The sequence below is a fragment of the Poecilia latipinna genome, unplaced genomic scaffold (genome assembly GCF_001443285.1).
Source record: "Poecilia latipinna isolate Pla-1442-1.1 unplaced genomic scaffold, P_latipinna-1.0 Scaffold2464, whole genome shotgun sequence".
Classification (NCBI taxonomy): domain Eukaryota; kingdom Metazoa; phylum Chordata; class Actinopteri; order Cyprinodontiformes; family Poeciliidae; genus Poecilia; species Poecilia latipinna.
In genome coordinates this window covers 29,413-46,678 of record NW_015115080.1, presented here as the reverse complement: position 1 = coordinate 46,678, position 17,266 = coordinate 29,413, and the positions used below count along the sequence as shown (strand labels likewise).

General features: G+C 40.2%; 3 protein-coding genes across 4 annotated transcripts in view; 2 read left to right on the top strand and 1 right to left on the bottom strand.

Moving 5' to 3' along the window:
* The window catches only part of LOC106937906 (calphotin), a 14,009-nt gene extending 11,425 nt beyond the window's left edge, over positions 1-2,584 (top strand). The window contains exon 4 of the mRNA XM_015019649.1: positions 790-2,584. The gene's annotated coding sequence lies outside the window, so the exon portion shown is untranslated. The remainder of the gene's footprint in view (positions 1-789) is intronic.
* Positions 2,585-4,777: 2,193 nt separating this feature from the next.
* On the bottom strand, positions 4,778-8,815 carry LOC106937907 (ribonuclease UK114). Its single transcript, XM_015019650.1, has 6 exons — positions 8,682-8,815; positions 7,842-7,947; positions 7,662-7,716; positions 7,477-7,545; positions 5,940-5,995; positions 4,778-5,853 (listed from the first exon to the last, which is right to left on the bottom strand). Exons 1-6 carry the CDS (start codon positions 8,744-8,746, stop codon positions 5,794-5,796), a joined length of 411 nt encoding a protein of 136 aa, XP_014875136.1. The 5' UTR covers positions 8,747-8,815; the 3' UTR covers positions 4,778-5,793.
* Positions 8,816-9,041: 226 nt separating this feature from the next.
* The window catches only part of pop1 (POP1 homolog, ribonuclease P/MRP subunit), a 15,701-nt gene continuing 7,476 nt past the window's right edge, over positions 9,042-17,266 (top strand). Inside the window, exons 1-14 of one of the 2 annotated variants that reach the window (XM_015019648.1) lie at positions 9,042-9,162; positions 9,311-9,443; positions 9,722-9,847; positions 10,024-10,199; positions 10,285-10,545; positions 10,623-10,710; positions 11,347-11,525; positions 11,609-11,871; positions 11,975-12,068; positions 12,138-12,237; positions 13,191-13,310; positions 14,376-14,494; positions 15,141-15,332; positions 16,309-16,463. In XM_015019648.1, the coding sequence (XP_014875134.1) occupies positions 9,314-9,443; positions 9,722-9,847; positions 10,024-10,199; positions 10,285-10,545; positions 10,623-10,710; positions 11,347-11,525; positions 11,609-11,871; positions 11,975-12,068; positions 12,138-12,237; positions 13,191-13,310; positions 14,376-14,494; positions 15,141-15,332; positions 16,309-16,463 (2,003 nt within the window). In that variant the 5' untranslated portion in view covers positions 9,042-9,162; positions 9,311-9,313. Of the gene's footprint in view, positions 9,163-9,310; positions 9,444-9,721; positions 9,848-10,023; positions 10,200-10,284; positions 10,546-10,622; positions 10,711-11,346; positions 11,526-11,608; positions 11,872-11,974; positions 12,069-12,137; positions 12,238-13,190; positions 13,311-14,372; positions 14,495-15,140; positions 15,333-16,308; positions 16,464-17,266 lie in introns of both variants that reach the window. The other variant, XM_015019647.1, reaches the window with a different exon arrangement.

Genomic DNA, 17,266 nt, shown 5'->3' with positions numbered 1-17,266 from the left:
CCACCCCCCCCTATGGCTTACCAGTAGCTGTCTGGCTGAACGATGTGTGTGAGCAAAGGGGGTGGGAGGTGGATTCTTGGAGACTCCCTGTTTTCCAGCAACAACTAGAAAACATATGGCCAACTTTTTGGGGGGCAAAATGAATCGTAGCTGAACATAGACAACAACACCAGTAGCCTACAAGCTATTTGTTAACAAACTTAAGGAGCTGTATTGATATTAGCATCTTTTAGCTAACTTTACCTGCATCCAACAGCTTTACTCAACAGTCGGTTAGTTTTGGGGGAAAAAACTGTGAAAAGTTCTTTGCGTTTTGCTGGTTTGCTGCCATGATCCTAACACACCTGTGTAGCTCTGTACAGCAGCAGCAGGTCTCCTTCACTGCTGCACAGGTCTAAACCCAGCGCGAGCGTCGTAGCGCTTGTATTGCGTTTAAAGGCAGCTCGGAAAAACAGGTTACGACATGTTAACAACGGATTAAACAGTTTTAACTGCTGATAAAAGTGACAGAGGACACAGATATGGGAAGTGTGGAAGCGCCTACTGTATCAAATTGACAGAGGAATACCAGAGTTGGCCATTCTAAGGAAAAAACCCAGCGCATACAGCGTTCATGTTTTTTTTTTTTTTCACCCAGACGGCTTCCCGCGCCCCAATGCAATGGCACGGCGCCCCCCCTGCAATAGCACGGCGCTCCCCCAAGGGAGCGCGCCCCACAGTTTGGGAACCTCTGGTGTAAATTAACTCTTTATGCTGTACTATTTTACTTCGGTTCTGTTTATTCCACAGATAGAGATTCACCGAGTAACGAAGCCACAAAGAGACACATGAAGACCAGAGGAGGAAAAAACAGTGAAGAAAAACCAAAAAAAGTCTAACTTCTATTTTTGTCTCATCAACACCTAACTGCACAATACATTTATGACTATTGAATCTGCCTTAATAAGTTTTCATTCAGGATAAATAAGGATTTCCTCCATGTTTGTATTTAAACATTTGCCGCAGGGAAGAGGATGAGTTTTTCTACTGGGACCACAAAGTGCCTGGAGCCACACATTTTCTCAGACACTAAAATATGCAACAAAAACACTTAGGTGGCGAGGTGTGTCAGGGTGCAATACACAGGATTTCTTGGTAATGAGGAAGGCAACTGTGGGCTGGAAGTATTTAAAAAGCACGAAGGATGCTGGCAGCACATCCTTTGTTACAGCTTTCTGAGGGAAACAAGCCAAATTTCACTGTGAATAAAAAACAAATGCACAAAGCTCAAAGAGGCGGAGGAACAGAACTGTCTCACCAAGCAGGGTCTGCAACTAGGTATGGGTTGGTGCTTTGACAGCAGCTGCATTTTCATTAGAAATGTGCGCAAATGTTTGTAGATATGTAAAAAAAAAAAAAAAATCAACAACACTATTTTGCAATCGCAGTGGTTCCATTAAATAAGAAACACAATTAAAATCAAATGTCAATAAGGTTGTTTACGCAGTAATGTTAATAAAAAATCATGCCGCGCCACCATCATCCGACCACTTCCTGTCGTCTTTTTTGTCTTTTCTGCCAGTAGCAACATCTGGTTGTTGCTCATTCGTGTGATGCAACAAAAAGTACTTCCTTTGCAGTTTTGCAAAATACACTACTTTTGATAAAGCGCCTCATTCTAGAGGAAAAACTTATCGAGTTTTTTTTTCAAAATTGGTTTTCCCATTAAGCAAATTAATTTATTGCCCAATTTTAAGGTTAATGGAAAAGTAACTGGTGTCATGCTACTAGCACAAGATGCTAAGCAAAAATGTATGTGATCTAATTGCTTGGATTTTTAACAGAAATACTAAAAGGTTATTCCTGCGGCTACATTAACAATTTTCACATTATGTGCTATCTTTTGCTCTTTGTAGATTAACGCAATCTGATGTTATCTGGTTAATTTTTCTGGTTTGGCTGATTAACACACCTACCGCTCAATCCTATCAAAACATCTTGATAGGATTGATGGATGGAGTTCCTTTAAGTCTTTTAGGATCAGAACTTCTAAGCATTCTAATTTGTGTCTCTTACAAGAAAAGGCAAGAGTGTCTGGAAATTCTTGGAGCCAGCTGACCTGCAGTGAGCAGGAAAAAAGACAAGAGAGGGGCAATGCTATGCTAGAGAAGATCTTGGTCGGTATAATGTTGGTTCCACTAACCGGCCCATGCTTTGCCTCAACACTAACAAAACAAATCCTTGGAGATTCTGTTTTTCCACGCCAAACTTTGAGATTTTGGCGTAAATAAATCATGAAGCATGTTTACACGTAGCAAGTTGTATTAATAGTAACGGCATGTTTTAAATAACACTGTGCACAGCTCAGATGGAAACATTGTAGCAGAGAACTTTCTTCATCTGCAGGTTGAGGATGAAGATGACTGACTGCTGACATGTTTTATTCTCAAGCCGCCTTGTTCAGCTCCAGTGTGGCTGTTAGCTGTTGCTGTTTGGTTGTTTAATTTTTTTCCTTGGAAACGGCTGCTTCTGTTTTTTTTTTTTTTTTTTTTGTCTAGGATTCTGTTAACCGGTTAGTGTACAGAATAAAGTTTCTCTTACTAAAGAGCGTGCTTTTTATTGCTGGAGTTTAATCTATGTTTTCAACAGCAGATACCACAGGTGTAACTCTGCACTACCATGAGAAGCAGATGCAGTGTTACAGTGCGTTGCAGAACTTTTTAAAAATTTGTAATATTAAAATGTATATTCATGGTGATTCTGTGTAGCAGATAAATACCTAGAAGGCCAGGATAGTGAAGCAGAAGGAAAACGCTACATAGTTTCCAAGACTTGAAAAAGCGAAACAAAGCAAAAAAATTGTGTGGCATATTCAGTTGCAACCTTCAGAAGTCACTGAATACTACACTGTAAGAAAATCTCTTATTTACAGTAAAATACTGGCAGCTGTGGTATTTCTTTCACTGTAAATTAGAGACATTTTTACAGTGTATTAAAATTTATTTTAGTAAAAGGTAGCGGCAAAATAGTAAAAAAATAGCAAAAGAAATAGTAAAGCAAAAGTAAATGTAAAAGTGAAATACAACAGAGTATTAGGGCCTTACTAAGAAACAATGAAACAAAAAAAATTGCGAAAATAAAGTTATATTAGCAGAATAAAGTCACAATATTAAAAGAAAAACACATGAGAATAAAGAAGCACTAATGCAATAAAGTCATAGTATTACAGTTGTATTTCCAAAATAAAGTGGAAATAATATGAAAATAAAGTCAGAATATTATCAGATTAAAGCTGAAATAGTATGAGAATAAAGTCAGAATATTTTGAGAATAAAGTCAAATTATTACCAAAATACAGTCAGATTATTACCAGAATAGAAGTTGAAATATTATGACTTTATTCTCACAATAATGCAACTTTATTCTTGAAATATTATGACTTGTTTCTCATATTATTTTGACTTTATTCTCGTAATTTTTTTATGTTATTAGTATTAGTTTAATACTCCATTGTTATAAGTGGTAAAAAAAAAAAAAAGTAAAAGTAGTTGTAGTTAGGAAAATGTAGTTCAGCCTCATTATGAATGCAGCTCTTTGTGAAGGCCAGAGGGGTTTGTTAGAGAACATGGGTAAACAAACAGCATCATGTAGGTCAAAGCAGACACGTTATAAAACAATATCTGAAGCTTTCTTGTAGCGTGCCATTTACCCAACATTCAAAAACAGAAAGAACATTGCACAGCTCCAAACCTACCAAGTCGTGTCCATCTACCTGAACTGACACAGCAAGCATGGAGAGCATTAACCAGAGAGACAGTGGGAAGCCTCAGGTAACTCTGAAGAAGGAAGAAGTTGTTCACCTTTAGATGTGACCAAAATGGAAGTTCTGACCTACATCCAATACATACTTTGCAAGAACAAAGAAATCTGTTCTCTCTCCCACTGCTGTAAGAACAAGATGACGTCAATCTGTTCTCACAGCCTCAGTTTGCAGCTTGTTCCTGACGCGTTCTCTGGGCAGATCTTCTTTGGTGAAATATGAAGTGGCTGTGCTGGTGTGGGACAGACTTCATGTGATTTCTTTGTTCTTGGGAAGTTTAACACAATAGCTAGAACTTTGTTCTTAAAACGTGTTGCTTTAAAATTTATAGACAACTAATACTCCGTGTAGACTAAACAACCAGAAAGACAAAACTTTTAAAATTTGATAAAGTAATGGAATCATATTTGGTGCCTTATCACTTTTATATTTGACTCAGATTTTGATTAATCAATTATGAAGATGTCCAAGATCCACAGACAAAGGTAGCATGTAGTAGTGTAAACACAGGAAAATAAACTTTTTTGGTGATGTTTTTATATATTCATATATTGTTTGTTGCTATGGTTTCTTGGTTCTCTTTTTTGCTCTCCTTCTGCAGGAGTAGAAGTAGATTTCTATGGTGTTGTATGCAATCCATTCCTCTTTCTATTTTTCCTTTAAACATTTTCCTCTTTTCTTTTCCCATTTTCTCTTCCATCTCTGTATCCATTACATTTAGCGAAAGACATAATGCTCTGCTTGTGAAATTAAAGTTGTTGGACGTCTCCTTGGCCCTCAGACAACAACTCCGAATGCCACACTGCTGGACAGGATATGTTTAAATCTAATAATAAGAAGAAAATAAACTTTTTGTGGTCCTGCTGTCTTATTATGAGCCACACACCTGGATTGTCAGCTGAGGCCATTGACACACATCTGCTGGTGGAGAATAAGAACACAACGTACACAAACACAATCACAAGTAATTGTAAATATATTTTAAAAACAGTTCCTGACATGGAAGAGTCAAGGAGCGTTTATTTCTGACTTATATGTGAACATCAATAATGAATGAAGATATAAATTATGTCATGGGTAAAACTGATGACAACAGAGGGCGGTGGTGAAATTCAAGCCACACAGACAAGGTTAGATGCTTAACAACTATTGTAAGTGAAAGATGATCCATAGGAACTGAAGATCCAGTGTTGTCTCTAAACACGACGTCTCATCAATGTTAATGAGGTGAAAGTGCTTCAAGCTTGGGTGATGCTAGACTGTAAGGCAGTGACATCATGAAAACAGAAACAAATCACTTACTGGCCTTTTACTAGACTAACACACAACACCCTGTACATCCACTGGAACCTCTGGTGTAAAACGGCTGAAATATTAGTCACAATTTAAGGATAACCTAACTTTTAGTATGGAAGTCCATTGTTTTAATTGTATTAACACAAAAATTCTCCCTTATCCCCACCAAAAAAATAAAAATTAAAATAAATCCTTAGGAATAAATGTAAGTGAATTTTTTTAAGTCCCACCTTACTGTTTTAAGTTGAACATGGTATTAAGTGACTCAGAGACCTAATTCTCTTTGCCTCTCTTCAAAACGGGGAAGATAACAAAAGATAGCTAGATAGCAAGATACCCAGTTACCTAGCTACCTGCCTCCATACCTACAAACATACAATAGATTAACACTGGGACAAACAAACAAGACCATGAAAGGGCCTCAGTTTATGATGCCACCAGGAACATTGAGGAGGATGTTAAGTTACAGTGTCTGGAGACAATGTGATGTCTCCAGATGTCATTAGTGGCAAGTTTCTACTGATGTTAAATGAAATAAAATATTCATTCATTTCAAGGCCTTTTATACATCATTACCAGGAGGAACCAATAAATGTTGAAGGTTCTGAACAAAGGGTTTATTTGATCAGCTCTTTCCTGGGTTCCAAAACATCACAAACTGCTACTGTGTTGTTTTTATTGTTTCATTGATGCGTTTTTTAAGAAGTATCATTCAGAGGGCCCAAAACAGCAACTGCTTCAATCTCCACCAGTCCACCCTGCAGACACGCAGCGCAATTGGCTTTCAGACAGATCTTAGTTTGAAATTAGCACAAATCAGCGATAGTCTGTGGTGAGTACTCACTCTGGGAAGTGCAGCTACCTGATAGGCGGCTCGGGCTGGGAAGTTGGTACTGAAAACTACAGAGGGAAACTCAGTTAGGGCTCACATAGACGTAGTCATAATAGGTTCGATTGTTTACTTTGATGAAAGTTTTATGCTTGTGTCACCAAAGAAAAAAAACAAAACAAAACACCATAAAACCCTAGCAACTGTGATTTCTATCTGGTTTTCATAAAAATATGACTAATTTTCTATCGCAGACCAATTAAAAAAAAAGTGTGTCTTAAGCACACCACAGTGTATTGTCGGTCTTTTAAATCAAACACACAAAGAGCAGGAAGATTTATTTAAAGAGGGAGCCAAATATGCTTATACTTATTCTTTTCTTAAAAATGCTTTTCAGTATTTACACAAGGATTTGTATTTTGAAGGATTTTCCCCAAGAACCAGTACTTTGATTTTTATGCTGATACTGTGCCTTTCAAAAGTATTTAAACCACTTGAACTTAACATTTTGACACAAAACAGCCACAAACATCAATGTATTTTATTAACATTTTATATTACAGACCATCAATAATTAGATGTGAGGTGGAAGGAAAGTAGAGTTGTATTCCACAACTCTACGAATAAATATTACAAAATAGCACAGAATCAATCTTCTGTAGAACTTCTATGTAAGATTTCAAGTCTTGTTACATTCTCTTCAGTGGATTTAGGTATGGACTTTGACTAGAACATACTTATGCTTTGATCTAAGCCATTCCATCGTAGCTCTGGCTGCATTGTCATTCTGCTGAAAGGTGAAACTCTTTGAACCCCAATCAGCATCTCCACAGCATGATGATGTTGTTACTGTGTCGTGTTCAGTGTGATGTTCAATGTCAATTTTCCTTGTTGCAGGCAGATAAAAAAAAACTTCATTTTTGCCTTTTTATATAACCAGATATTTTCTTTCACCTGATTTCTGTGAATTCGAAAGCAAACAATACCAATAAAAGACAAAGAAGTTTGTGGTTGTAATGTGTCAATGTGTGGAAATGTTCAAGTGGTACAAATACTTTTGCAATGTGTGATTTTCCTCTTTACATGACAATGAGATCTGAAGGGGAGACTTTACTGTCATCTTTAGGCAGAGCCAGGTAAAACGTTGGCCGGTATTTAGATGAAGTTTAATCCACCTACAGGAGCAGCTCAGATTTCACTCAGCTAAGTGGCTCGGTACACTTCAACAGCCTCTGTGCTCGTCTTCTCTTAAGGCTACACTGCTTTACAGTAGTGCTCTCACACACATTACCTGCTTAGGAACATACTTTGCTAATTTAGAGTACTTTTTGGCAAATTTATTCTCTTGTTTTCAAGGATTTGATTAAACCAAAGGATAAAAACTAAGCTAGAAAACAATAAATCCGCCTGAGCGATGCATTTTTTGGGATATACTGACACCTAGTGGTAATTTTTTATATACTGGAATCGAGAGCTATGCTTAGTTTTACAGGTCTAATCTTTAGTAGGAGCAAGCCTAGACTCTACTGTTTGTTAAAGATAATATACTTACACTGCTTGTAAACATCATTAACATTTACAAAGTCGTTCATGTCGGCTAACAGTACGGTGGTTTTGACAACTGCAAAAAAAAAACAAAAAAAAAACAAAAAGACAAAAGAAATAGAAGTGAAATTTATAATCTGGTCTCAAACGAAGATAAAACAAATTTAACTACTCTAATAAAGTTTCTCTTACCGTTCTCATAGCCGCAGCCAGCAGCTTTAAGAATTTCGCCCATGTTCACAAGAGCCTGAAACAAAATTCACAGCACAAAGTCCAGCACAGAGCACCCAGCACTTCACATATTGATTCAACTCTTAATAGTTTTATGGATGATTCAATGTATTGAATGGATGAATGAGAAGTGGCAGGCACCTGTCTGGTCTGGGCCTGAACTCCACCGGCCACCAGCTGTCCACTGGCAGGATCCATCCCCAGCTGCCCCGATACGAACATGGTCCGATCAACCACCACTGCTTGGCTGGAACACACACAGATGACAAATAAGAGTCACCTGGAATGCTTTAAAGGATGTGGGTAAGTCTGTCCTGCTGTAATCTTTCTCCCGAATCAGTTTCTTGGGGTAAAAAAAACAAACAAACAAACAAAAAAAAAAAACTACATGAGCAACAATTTAGCTTTAATAATTATTTTTTATGTTGTTTAATTTCAGTGTATCCTGTTTCAGAATGCAGCTGTGAAATCAAAAGAATTGTACTGTTAAAATCTGGTGTGTATTTGTATTCAGATACAAGCCGGTGAAGCCCATTTCTTTCTGAAGGCGTATTGATGCTTCTGCAAAGCACTGGACATGATCATAGATGTTATAGCTAACCTTCAGCTTTTGAAAAAAAAAAGAAAGAAAAAAAAAGATAACTTTTTTAAAACATGCAACACGGTTTCAGATCATTCATTTTAAGCTTCATCAGGCAGAAATAGATAGTGGAAACATTTTAAGCACAAACCTGGTAGCAGAACTTGTTAATAGTTCAACTTTTGAACAGCTCTTTAGCTAATGAGTGCAAAGTCTAAAAATGTGCACTTTACTCTAAAAAGCTGCTTTGGTATTTCTGCCCCCTTAAAAGAACAGGGGAAATAACATTTCTATTTACATTCATACTGCAACTCACTGTACTATTGCAGTGCAATAGTTAGTTTACTGTATTGCTCATATTGCTCTGTGTAGAAGCTGTTAAGTTTACAGACTCCTCTCACCTGTATGGGCCGATCGCAGCCGGGGCTTTAGCTGTAGTGATGATCCTCCTGATCAGTGCAGCCATTTTCCCAAAGTTTTCAAAGACCGAAGAGTGAAACGTGCAGCTTAAAAGAGGCGAGCAACTGACCAGAGCGTCACACTTTCTTTACCGTAAACAACACAGTATCTGCGCATTATAAAGTGACAAAGTATAAAGTTTGGTGGTTGTCTACACAAATGCGTTTACATGCATTGATAATTTAAATTTGATTTAAATTACTCAATTTAAGCAGAACTTTTCTGCTATTATATAGTGAATGTACGAAAAGTGTGACTGTATTATTTTGTTGCGCTAATTCACTACATATCCCAGGACTCCTCCCCTAAACACGCGGAAGCAAACAAGAAGCAAACTAGCATGAGGGAAACTCACATGGTAGCTAACAGCAGGAGGAGAGCTCTCACAAGAATTGAGTGACATTTACAAGGACTAAAGTGACGGTATTATAATTATACGTAACTTGTGTATTCATTGAGGAGGAAAAAAATCCAGTTTTAACAGAAATGCTAACTTTGTCTTAAGTAATGGAGCTAGTCAGCTAATGCTGTCATGTTAGGGTGTTGAGCTGTGCCTTTTGGTTTCCCATAGAAAATGTCCGCAGCTAAAGCCAAAATGCGTGAGAAGAAGATGAGGAACCAGCCTGCCAGTGTGCAGTATACATCTTCTGATGTGGAGAGTAGAGCAGAGAACGGCGGAGAAGGAGATGACGTTCGTGTCACCGGTACTCGCTGCTCATTTTCATGACTTTATACACCTCTTCATTTCTCAGAGGCCAGTTTAAGCTTTGGGAGTCAATTTAAGTCCGAGTTATCGATTTATGCATGCCGGGAGTCGGACGACGTTATCAATTTCCAGTGGTACTAGTGTTACCAGGGCCGAACTAACAAGAATGTGAGGCCCTGGGCTCAAGCCAGATTTGGTTCCCCACAACAGAACCAACCTTCATTAGGTTTTGGGCCTGATGAAGAAGTTACTAGTTATATTTTTTTCCCCGATTAGGTGGTCAATCAGATGCACATCCTTCTTGGAAGAAGCAGCAGACCCCACCTGTCAGGCACGGATGGGTTCGTGGACATCACAACGGTGACGGTGGTTATGACACAGAGATGCCCAACCACATCACCGGTAAACATGTTTACTACAAATCAATGAAAACTCTTTCTTGCCCTTTTTTGTTTTACTGAGCTGTTTCAACGGGTTTAAATGCTTCAGGCAACAGAAAAGAATCACACTGCTGCTTGCAGAAGTACTTTAACTTGGGAGGTGAAGAAGTCAATTTTCTCCACTTTCTCCTTGCCTAGCTGGAGCTTTTGCTAGGGCCAGAGCAGCAGAGGTGAGCGCCATGCTGAAAGCGGCTACCGAATTGACGTGCAGCAGCCATGTGTTTCGGGCTCTGCCCAAGCACATGAGGCGGAGGGCCATGAGCCACAACACCAAGCGGCTCCCTCGCAGGCTGAGAAACATGGCCAACAGGATGGTAACCTCGAGACCCGTAGTACTTTTAGGAGGTGAAGAGCGTTCAAACGCCCGTCTCTGACTTCCTATTTGATGTTCCCCTTCAGAGGGAGAAGAGCCTCCAGGCTGGCTTGAAGAAGAAAAAAGAACTGGTGAAGAGCAAGAGCCGCAAAGCTCGCCGTCGCCATGGGAACCTGCTGCTGGAGTTCAACCGGCGCCAGAGGAAGAACATTTGGCTGGAGACGCATATCTGGCATGCCAAGCGTTTCCACATGGTGAAAAAGTGGGGATACTGTCTGGGGGTCAGACCCACATACAAATGCTACCGGCCATGCTACAGAGCGATGAGCAGCCACTGCCTCCTACAGGTAGCCACGAAGAACAACATGGTTTTCGGTTTCTGGAGTGGGTTCAGCTTGTAACCTGTCATGTTTTGCCACCTCAGGATCTTTCTTATTACTGCTGCATTGAGTTAAAGGGGGAGGAAGACAAGCTGCTGGCTGCTCTGACTCAGCTGACGTGCAAGGAGGCTGGTAAGATCAAATCTCAATCTTTAGATTTGCGATTTCTAGTGATCTATTCTTATTTGGGGTGCATTCACACCAGCTCTGTTTAGTTCAAAGTCAGTTAATTTGTCTAGGAAGATTGTTTTGTGGAGCTGTAGATGCATAATCAAACTGTGATGAGGATGAAATACTCAACTGTGTTCAACAGTCGAGTCTCTGTTTGGCTGAAGTGGACTGTGGTGGTGTTTGAATGTAATATGAATGCCAACCGGACCGGAAACCACTTCAAAAGCATTCAGTGGACTACAGCAGAGAGCATTCTGGGTAAATGGTCCTTTATCAACAAGAAAAGAGAAATCCTACAACTGCTCAAATCTGACACCACTACTTTTTTGTTTACATTCCTTTAAGAAGGAAGTTGTGGTCTGACTTCTTCAGTGGCTCTTGGTACAGTGCCACCTCAGGCGAGAGGGGGAACAGCTTTATTTAAGAGTGTTTTGTTTATCACAGTGCAGTGAGAAAGGGAACCACACCAGCTCCAACTGTAACAAATGTTGTAACTTTGATCTCCAATCAAACGGAGTCTACTGGACTATCAGGCGTGAAAACACCCTTAGTCTAAATTTCTGTGTTGAAATCCTGTTCTGGTGTTTTCCTTTCTAGGTCCAACGTTTGCTGCAGCCATGTTCCTGTCGGGGGCCAGACAGGGCAGCGTCACAGTGTACCGGGCGGGCCAGTACCCTTCCGACCCCCTGGGACCTGTTACCTTCCTCTGGAGACCCCAAACACCAGGACTAACCCCCCGGCAGCTGTGGATCTGGGCTCATCCTGCTCTGAAACAGGTCTGATTTCCAAGGTGTGATTGTCATATAACCAGGAATGAGTCTGTATAAAGGCGAGTTGGGTTCATGTGTCTCGTATCCAGGATCTGCTCCCAGAATTACAAAGCGTGTGCCAATGTTCCGAGGCCATGGCGCCCCCTGTTGAACCGGAGGTCTCGCGTGCAGAGGCTGATCCTGCCCCTCAGGCAGAACCAAACCCTGACAATGAGCTGAAAGCTGGAGCCAAGAGAAAGCGGTGCTGTAAGGATGCCGGTGAACCTCCTGCAAAGAGGATTCTGGGAGATGGAACCAGATTGCCCACCTCCCCGGTTACCTGGAGGTCCAGCTCAACTGGAATAGTTATAAAGTCAGTCCAGCTCCAAGACTCTGAGCAAAATCAAAGTTAGGATTATTAAGTCTGTCGATGATTGTTTTGTTCTGTTTTTCTTTTTTCTCTAAATGTGTTTCAGCGATCTCACGATGGAGATCGTACGCTATCGTCTGATTGGACCACAGTCTCATTCTGTGCTGGCGGAGACTTTGGAGGCAGCTACAGTCTGTGATGTAAGCAGCATCTGAAGTGGAGTTTCTGTTTTCACACTGAAAGACTCAGTTTGTATCTTTTTGTTTAAGGAACTGAAGTCTTCTCCATTCTGGTGGCCTGAGCACTGCAAAGACCGGAGCAACATGAAGCTCCATCAGCAACAAACGGATGTCTTTAACGTACTGAAAGGTTTGTCTTTTTCTGTTTTTTTTTTTTCTTTTTTCTTTCTTCGCTTTGCTTATTTACTGTGATGGCAACTATTGACGCAAATTCAATGTTCATTAACACATTTTGTGCAGACTTCCAATTTTCACCAGTCATTGCAACTTTTCCAGAAGTCTGATCTTAATGTTTTCTGTATTTTATTATTTTCTGACCAATTCCCTTATCCTTCTTTTAATTTAATTCCTTGTTTCTCAGGGTCTCTTGAACATTAGAAATCTCTTTTTTTTTTTTTTTGCAAAAACCAACTGTGTTGTACAATTTCCTGATACTATCTGTACTGTGATGGACGGAACTGATGCAAGATAAGTCCCTCACACCTTTTTCAGCCATTACAACTGTAAGATATGGTAATGTAATTTTCCAAACTGCCTTTAAACGCACCATGAGTGTACACAGGCTGTGTCAAGGTTCAGCAACTAGCCAGAGCCAAAAGACTTTACAATTTTCTTACAAACCAAGTAAGTTGAGTAATGCTGCATGCAGGTAATGTTAGCTAAATGATGGCTACTTGATCCATGCCAGTATATTACGGTAAGGTTGTGAATACGAATGCTAATGTTCCTTTTTATTTTACATCCCTTGCTAGTTAGTTAATTCCATGAATAAATCTAATTCTCTTTCATTTCTGTTTAGAAGTTGTGCTCACTGTTTCCTTCCACATATTTAAAATCTTAATGATGCACTGTTTTCTCAGGTAAGGCGGGAATTATAACTTGATGAGGAAAAGAGAAGGAAAGGGAAGAATTTGTAGCAATTCCAACTTTTTTGTAAAGCTAATAATGTGCAACTTTTTGAAAAAGGTGCCACAAAATGAGTAATTTTAGGCCACAACTATCACAAAAAAGCATGGCAACATCCTGGAGGGACTGATTTTTACCAGGTTGCTCAGTGTGTGTGTGTCCAATGAACTCATTCAGGTATCTATTCATCTGGAGAGCTCCCCCCGGGAACAGTGCTGGGGTTGACCGTGGACGACCCCCGACTCACTCTGCCCAGACAGAAGGTTAAAGCTGCGCCTTGTGTGAACCAGGACCAAGGTAAAAACTGTCCTGCTGGAAAGACGACGAGCTTTTTGCTCTGAATTCGCCACATGCTGTGAGCTGGGGTTTATTGTCTGAAACAAAACCAACCAAAAGAAAGGATACAAACCAGTTCTAATTACCCACTGGGTGTCTGAGCTCCCGCCTGGAGGTTGCTGCAGTGAGTACACATATGGTTCTGTGCTCTGGGAAGCCTCTGCCTGGCCATGCAGATGTTCCAGGTTCGAATCCTGGCAGAACCCTGTACTCCAAACAGAACCTCCCGGATTGATGGCGACTCAGTGGCCTCGACTAGATAAAGTGGGCTTTTAAACCCATCAGCGTAATTCACACAAACAGCAAGAAACTTGCAGCAGTTTCAAAATAAGACAATCTTTGTTATTCCTATTTTACCTTTATATTTATAAAGCCAGTTCTCAAAAAATGTTCATCTGTTAAAACCTGTTAAGGCCTGATGGTGAAAAAATACTGAAACCCAAATTTTCTTTGGCACTTGAATACCTCAGATTGAAAAATTGCAGCTGTTGTAAATTGATTTCATTCTGGGTTTTAGTGAGCAGCTTCTGTTTCCTGAGAAGGGGAAGCTTTCTCTTTCCTCCCATTTTACTGACTTCCTACAGAAAGACGGCAAAATGGGAAGGTGTTTGAAAAAAAAATTAACACGATTACATCAACTTTTGAAATTATGAAATAATCATTTGCACAAGTTAAAAGTAGGAACATTTCCACATACAAAATGTACTGTGACTACAGGGATGTGTGTAAAAACACAATCTTACCAAGTAATTTTTTTAGTTTCTAGTGCAAATATCTTAGTGCACTTGAAATAAGGCAAAACTAACTTAGAAGTAACTTTTCAGTAAGACCTTTACGGCGGTATATAGTATTGGCTGATTGTCCAAAATTTAGAAAATCGGGCAGATTTATTGGTGCAGCCATGAACATGTGACTCATTCTATTTACCGTGATCGACTCTGTGGGTTCTGTTGCACTGCATCCAGGATCCTGGTGGTGCTGCCTTCACAAGACCATACTGTGTGTGTCTGTTTCTTTCTTCAGTAGGTGACGAGGAGAAGAGGAACCAGTTGATGTTGAAAGGAGTCCCACTGCAGTGCTGCCAGAGCTTCCTGTGGGAGCAGTCTGTCCGGGAAAACGTCACTGACAACAAGATATCTGAGCAGGTACCATCAGAAACATCACCACAGCCCTGCCTTAAAGGGGCAGTGTCATGTAAAATTTATTTATTTCTTTTAAGCTTTGCATCATGTTATTTCTTCATCAAAAACATACCTGGAGTGTTGCCTTGATTCTTTCAAGCATATTTGAGAAAACTTTAAATCTCCCATGGCAACCATTTAGCTGCGTGGCTCTAGCGCTGCCTTTCAGATCCCTTTCAGCTCCTTCAGACGAGCCAGTAGCAATTAGTAAACACCTGGTGGAATTGCAAATCAGCTGAGCTCATTAATTCAAAAATACTTTATCAATCCCAAAGGGAAATTAAATACAAAATCTTAGGAGCTACTTGTCAGTGAAACGCTGGAACATTAAATGTTCTGATGAATTCCCGAAGATGGAGTTTCTGAAAGAGCAGGAGTTTTTAAAGAAACGGAGGCCCAATTTCAAGGTGTTAAATCACAATGTCAAATTAATTTTAAATCATATTTGATGTATTCAGCATTTTTATAACAACTAAAGGTAAAGTAGTAACTTAATTGTGCTATAACATAACTATGTGCCTGGAATAAACCTAACAACTTCTTTTAGAGTCATTTCTGTTGGCCAGCTGCTTCTCTCTCCCCTGAAGAGTTTTCTGTGTTCTGGTTAAAGGAGATGAACAGGATGAGGAGTGAACTGCTGGTTCCGGGCTCCAGGCTGGGCCCTGGCCCCCAGCAGGGCCGGGTCCCCGTCCTCTTGGTTCACCAGCCTGGTAAGCAGGTGGGTGACGAGCTGGGCTCCTGGGGGTCCGGCTGGGACCTGCTGCTTCCTAAAGGCTGGGGGATGGCCTTCTGGGTCCCTCTGGTAGGTAGCTCTGCGCCAAAATTCTTCTTAAACACCCAATCGTTCTTCCAATGCAAATAAAACGGCCTAACATTTTTATTGGATTTTGTTGGGGGAAACAATCTGTCATATTGGATTTTTTATTTTTATGAGCAGGGTTTTATGTGATAATCTCATTGCTGGGACAATAGCAGAGCAGCAACAGCTGCAGCTTGTTTTCTTTTGTTTGTGTTCTTTGGCAGAACATCAGATCTGCCAAGCAGAGCAGAATACGGCAATATATCAGCAACATTTTAACTGTTGCCTTTTAGACTGTTTGTCTTTATATCAGCTTTGTTGGAAATCTATAAACACGGCTAATATTTACAGTCGTAATTCTTCTAAAGTGTCTTCTGACAGACCATAATGCTTCATAAGCTGCTGGAGGTTTTTACAACTGATCTGGTTTGGTTAAAACATCTTCTGTTGAAGCAAACCAAACAGAGTCACTGTGAAGGAATCCCTGGTACATGTAGTGACAGTGGAGAGGAAAAACTCCTCTTTAACAAGAAGAAATCACCAGCAGAACTTGGTGTATTAATTATGTAAATTCTGAAAGAATAAAACCTGAAAACTTGTTCAAAAACTTTCCCAGGATTTAAACATGTCATGATGTACAGGCTGCTGTAAAATATTGTTACTCGCACTGTATGATGGAAGAGCTTCTGAGTGGGTGAATTTTAAATATGTCAGACTGATCCGATGGATGTTAGTCCAACCTAAAGGGACGGCGTGATCAGGGTGTTAATCCTCTGATTATTAGAGTTTGGCTCTGAAAAGAGGAAGAGCAGGATGAGAAAAATCAGACAGAAATAGAAGATAATCAGACAGACGATGGTTAATCTCCATGATTTCCCAGAAACATTTGGACTCTGCCAGACATCGTCTCAAGTCGTCTTTAGATTATTGTCACTTATATTTATTAAAAGTTCCTGTGTTTTCTTTTCTTTCCCTCCAGGTGTACAGAGGGGTTCGAGTCGCCGGTCTGCACATGAGTCTGAAACACTCTCAGGACAAAGCGGCTCCCCACTTTCCCCACGACTATCCGGACTGCCCCGCAGGATCCCGCTTTCAGGAGGAGCAGGAGGCCGAGTTCCTGGAGACATTTAGAAGGTCAGCTGAAGGGAGAACTTGTGCTGCAAGTCGTCCCCGATTCATCACGATTAATCGTGATGAATTGATTGAAACATAAGCCAAACCTGTAAAAGAAATATATATACATATTTTGCATTTAATAGAAAAAAAACCCTTTGTTGTACCCAAAACTCCTCTAGTGGCAGTTTTAGTTTCACCTGGTTCAGATTCAGTAAAAAAAACAAAGTTATATCAAGCACCTTTTGATATCCAGTTATCAATGTGCAAATCTGAAAAAATAAATCAACAGATTAGCTCTACACTGTATTAAGTCGAGCAGAAAGGCCTGAGATTTTCACATATTAGCAGTAGATTTATGCTGTTGCTGCATTTTAGGCAATAAAATGTGTATTTTGTATTTAAAAAATGAATTTAATTATTTGTCTGCATCTTTTAATGTATTCCATATATATATATTCCCTTCTCACCCTCTGTGGGTGGTCTCTTTCATCCTCTGAGCTCGGGTCCTCTACCAGAGGCCTGGGAGCTTCAGGTTCTCCTCCAGTATCTTGGCTGTGCCTAGAACTGCACATTTCTGGACTGAGATGTCTGATGTTGTTCCTGGGATCTGTTTGAGCCACTGCTCCAGTTTGGGGGTGACTGCCCCGAGGGCACCACTGTGGTCTTCACCTTCCAGGCCTTCTCCAGTTCCTCTCTGAGGCCCTGGCATTTCTCCAGTTTCTCCTGCTCCTTTTTCCTGATGTTGTGGTCACTTGGTCTTGCTATATCCACCACAACGGCTTTCCTCTGTTCTTTATCCACCACCATAATGTCCGGTTGGT

What these genes read in the sequence shown, in the direction of transcription:
- LOC106937907 (XM_015019650.1), bottom strand. Translation starts at nt 8,746, where the DNA reads ATGGCTGCACTGATCAGGAGGATCATCACTACAGCTAAAGCCCCGGCT. An exon ending in TGGCTGCGGCTATGAGAACG is followed by an intron (nt 7,546 to 7,661) that starts GTAAGAGAAACT and finishes TTTTTTTTGCAG; the next exon opens with TTGTCAAAACCACCGTACTG. An exon ending in AGGTAGCTGCACTTCCCAGA is followed by an intron (nt 5,854 to 5,939) that starts GTGAGTACTCAC and finishes GCGTGTCTGCAG; the next exon opens with GGTGGACTGGTGGAGATTGA.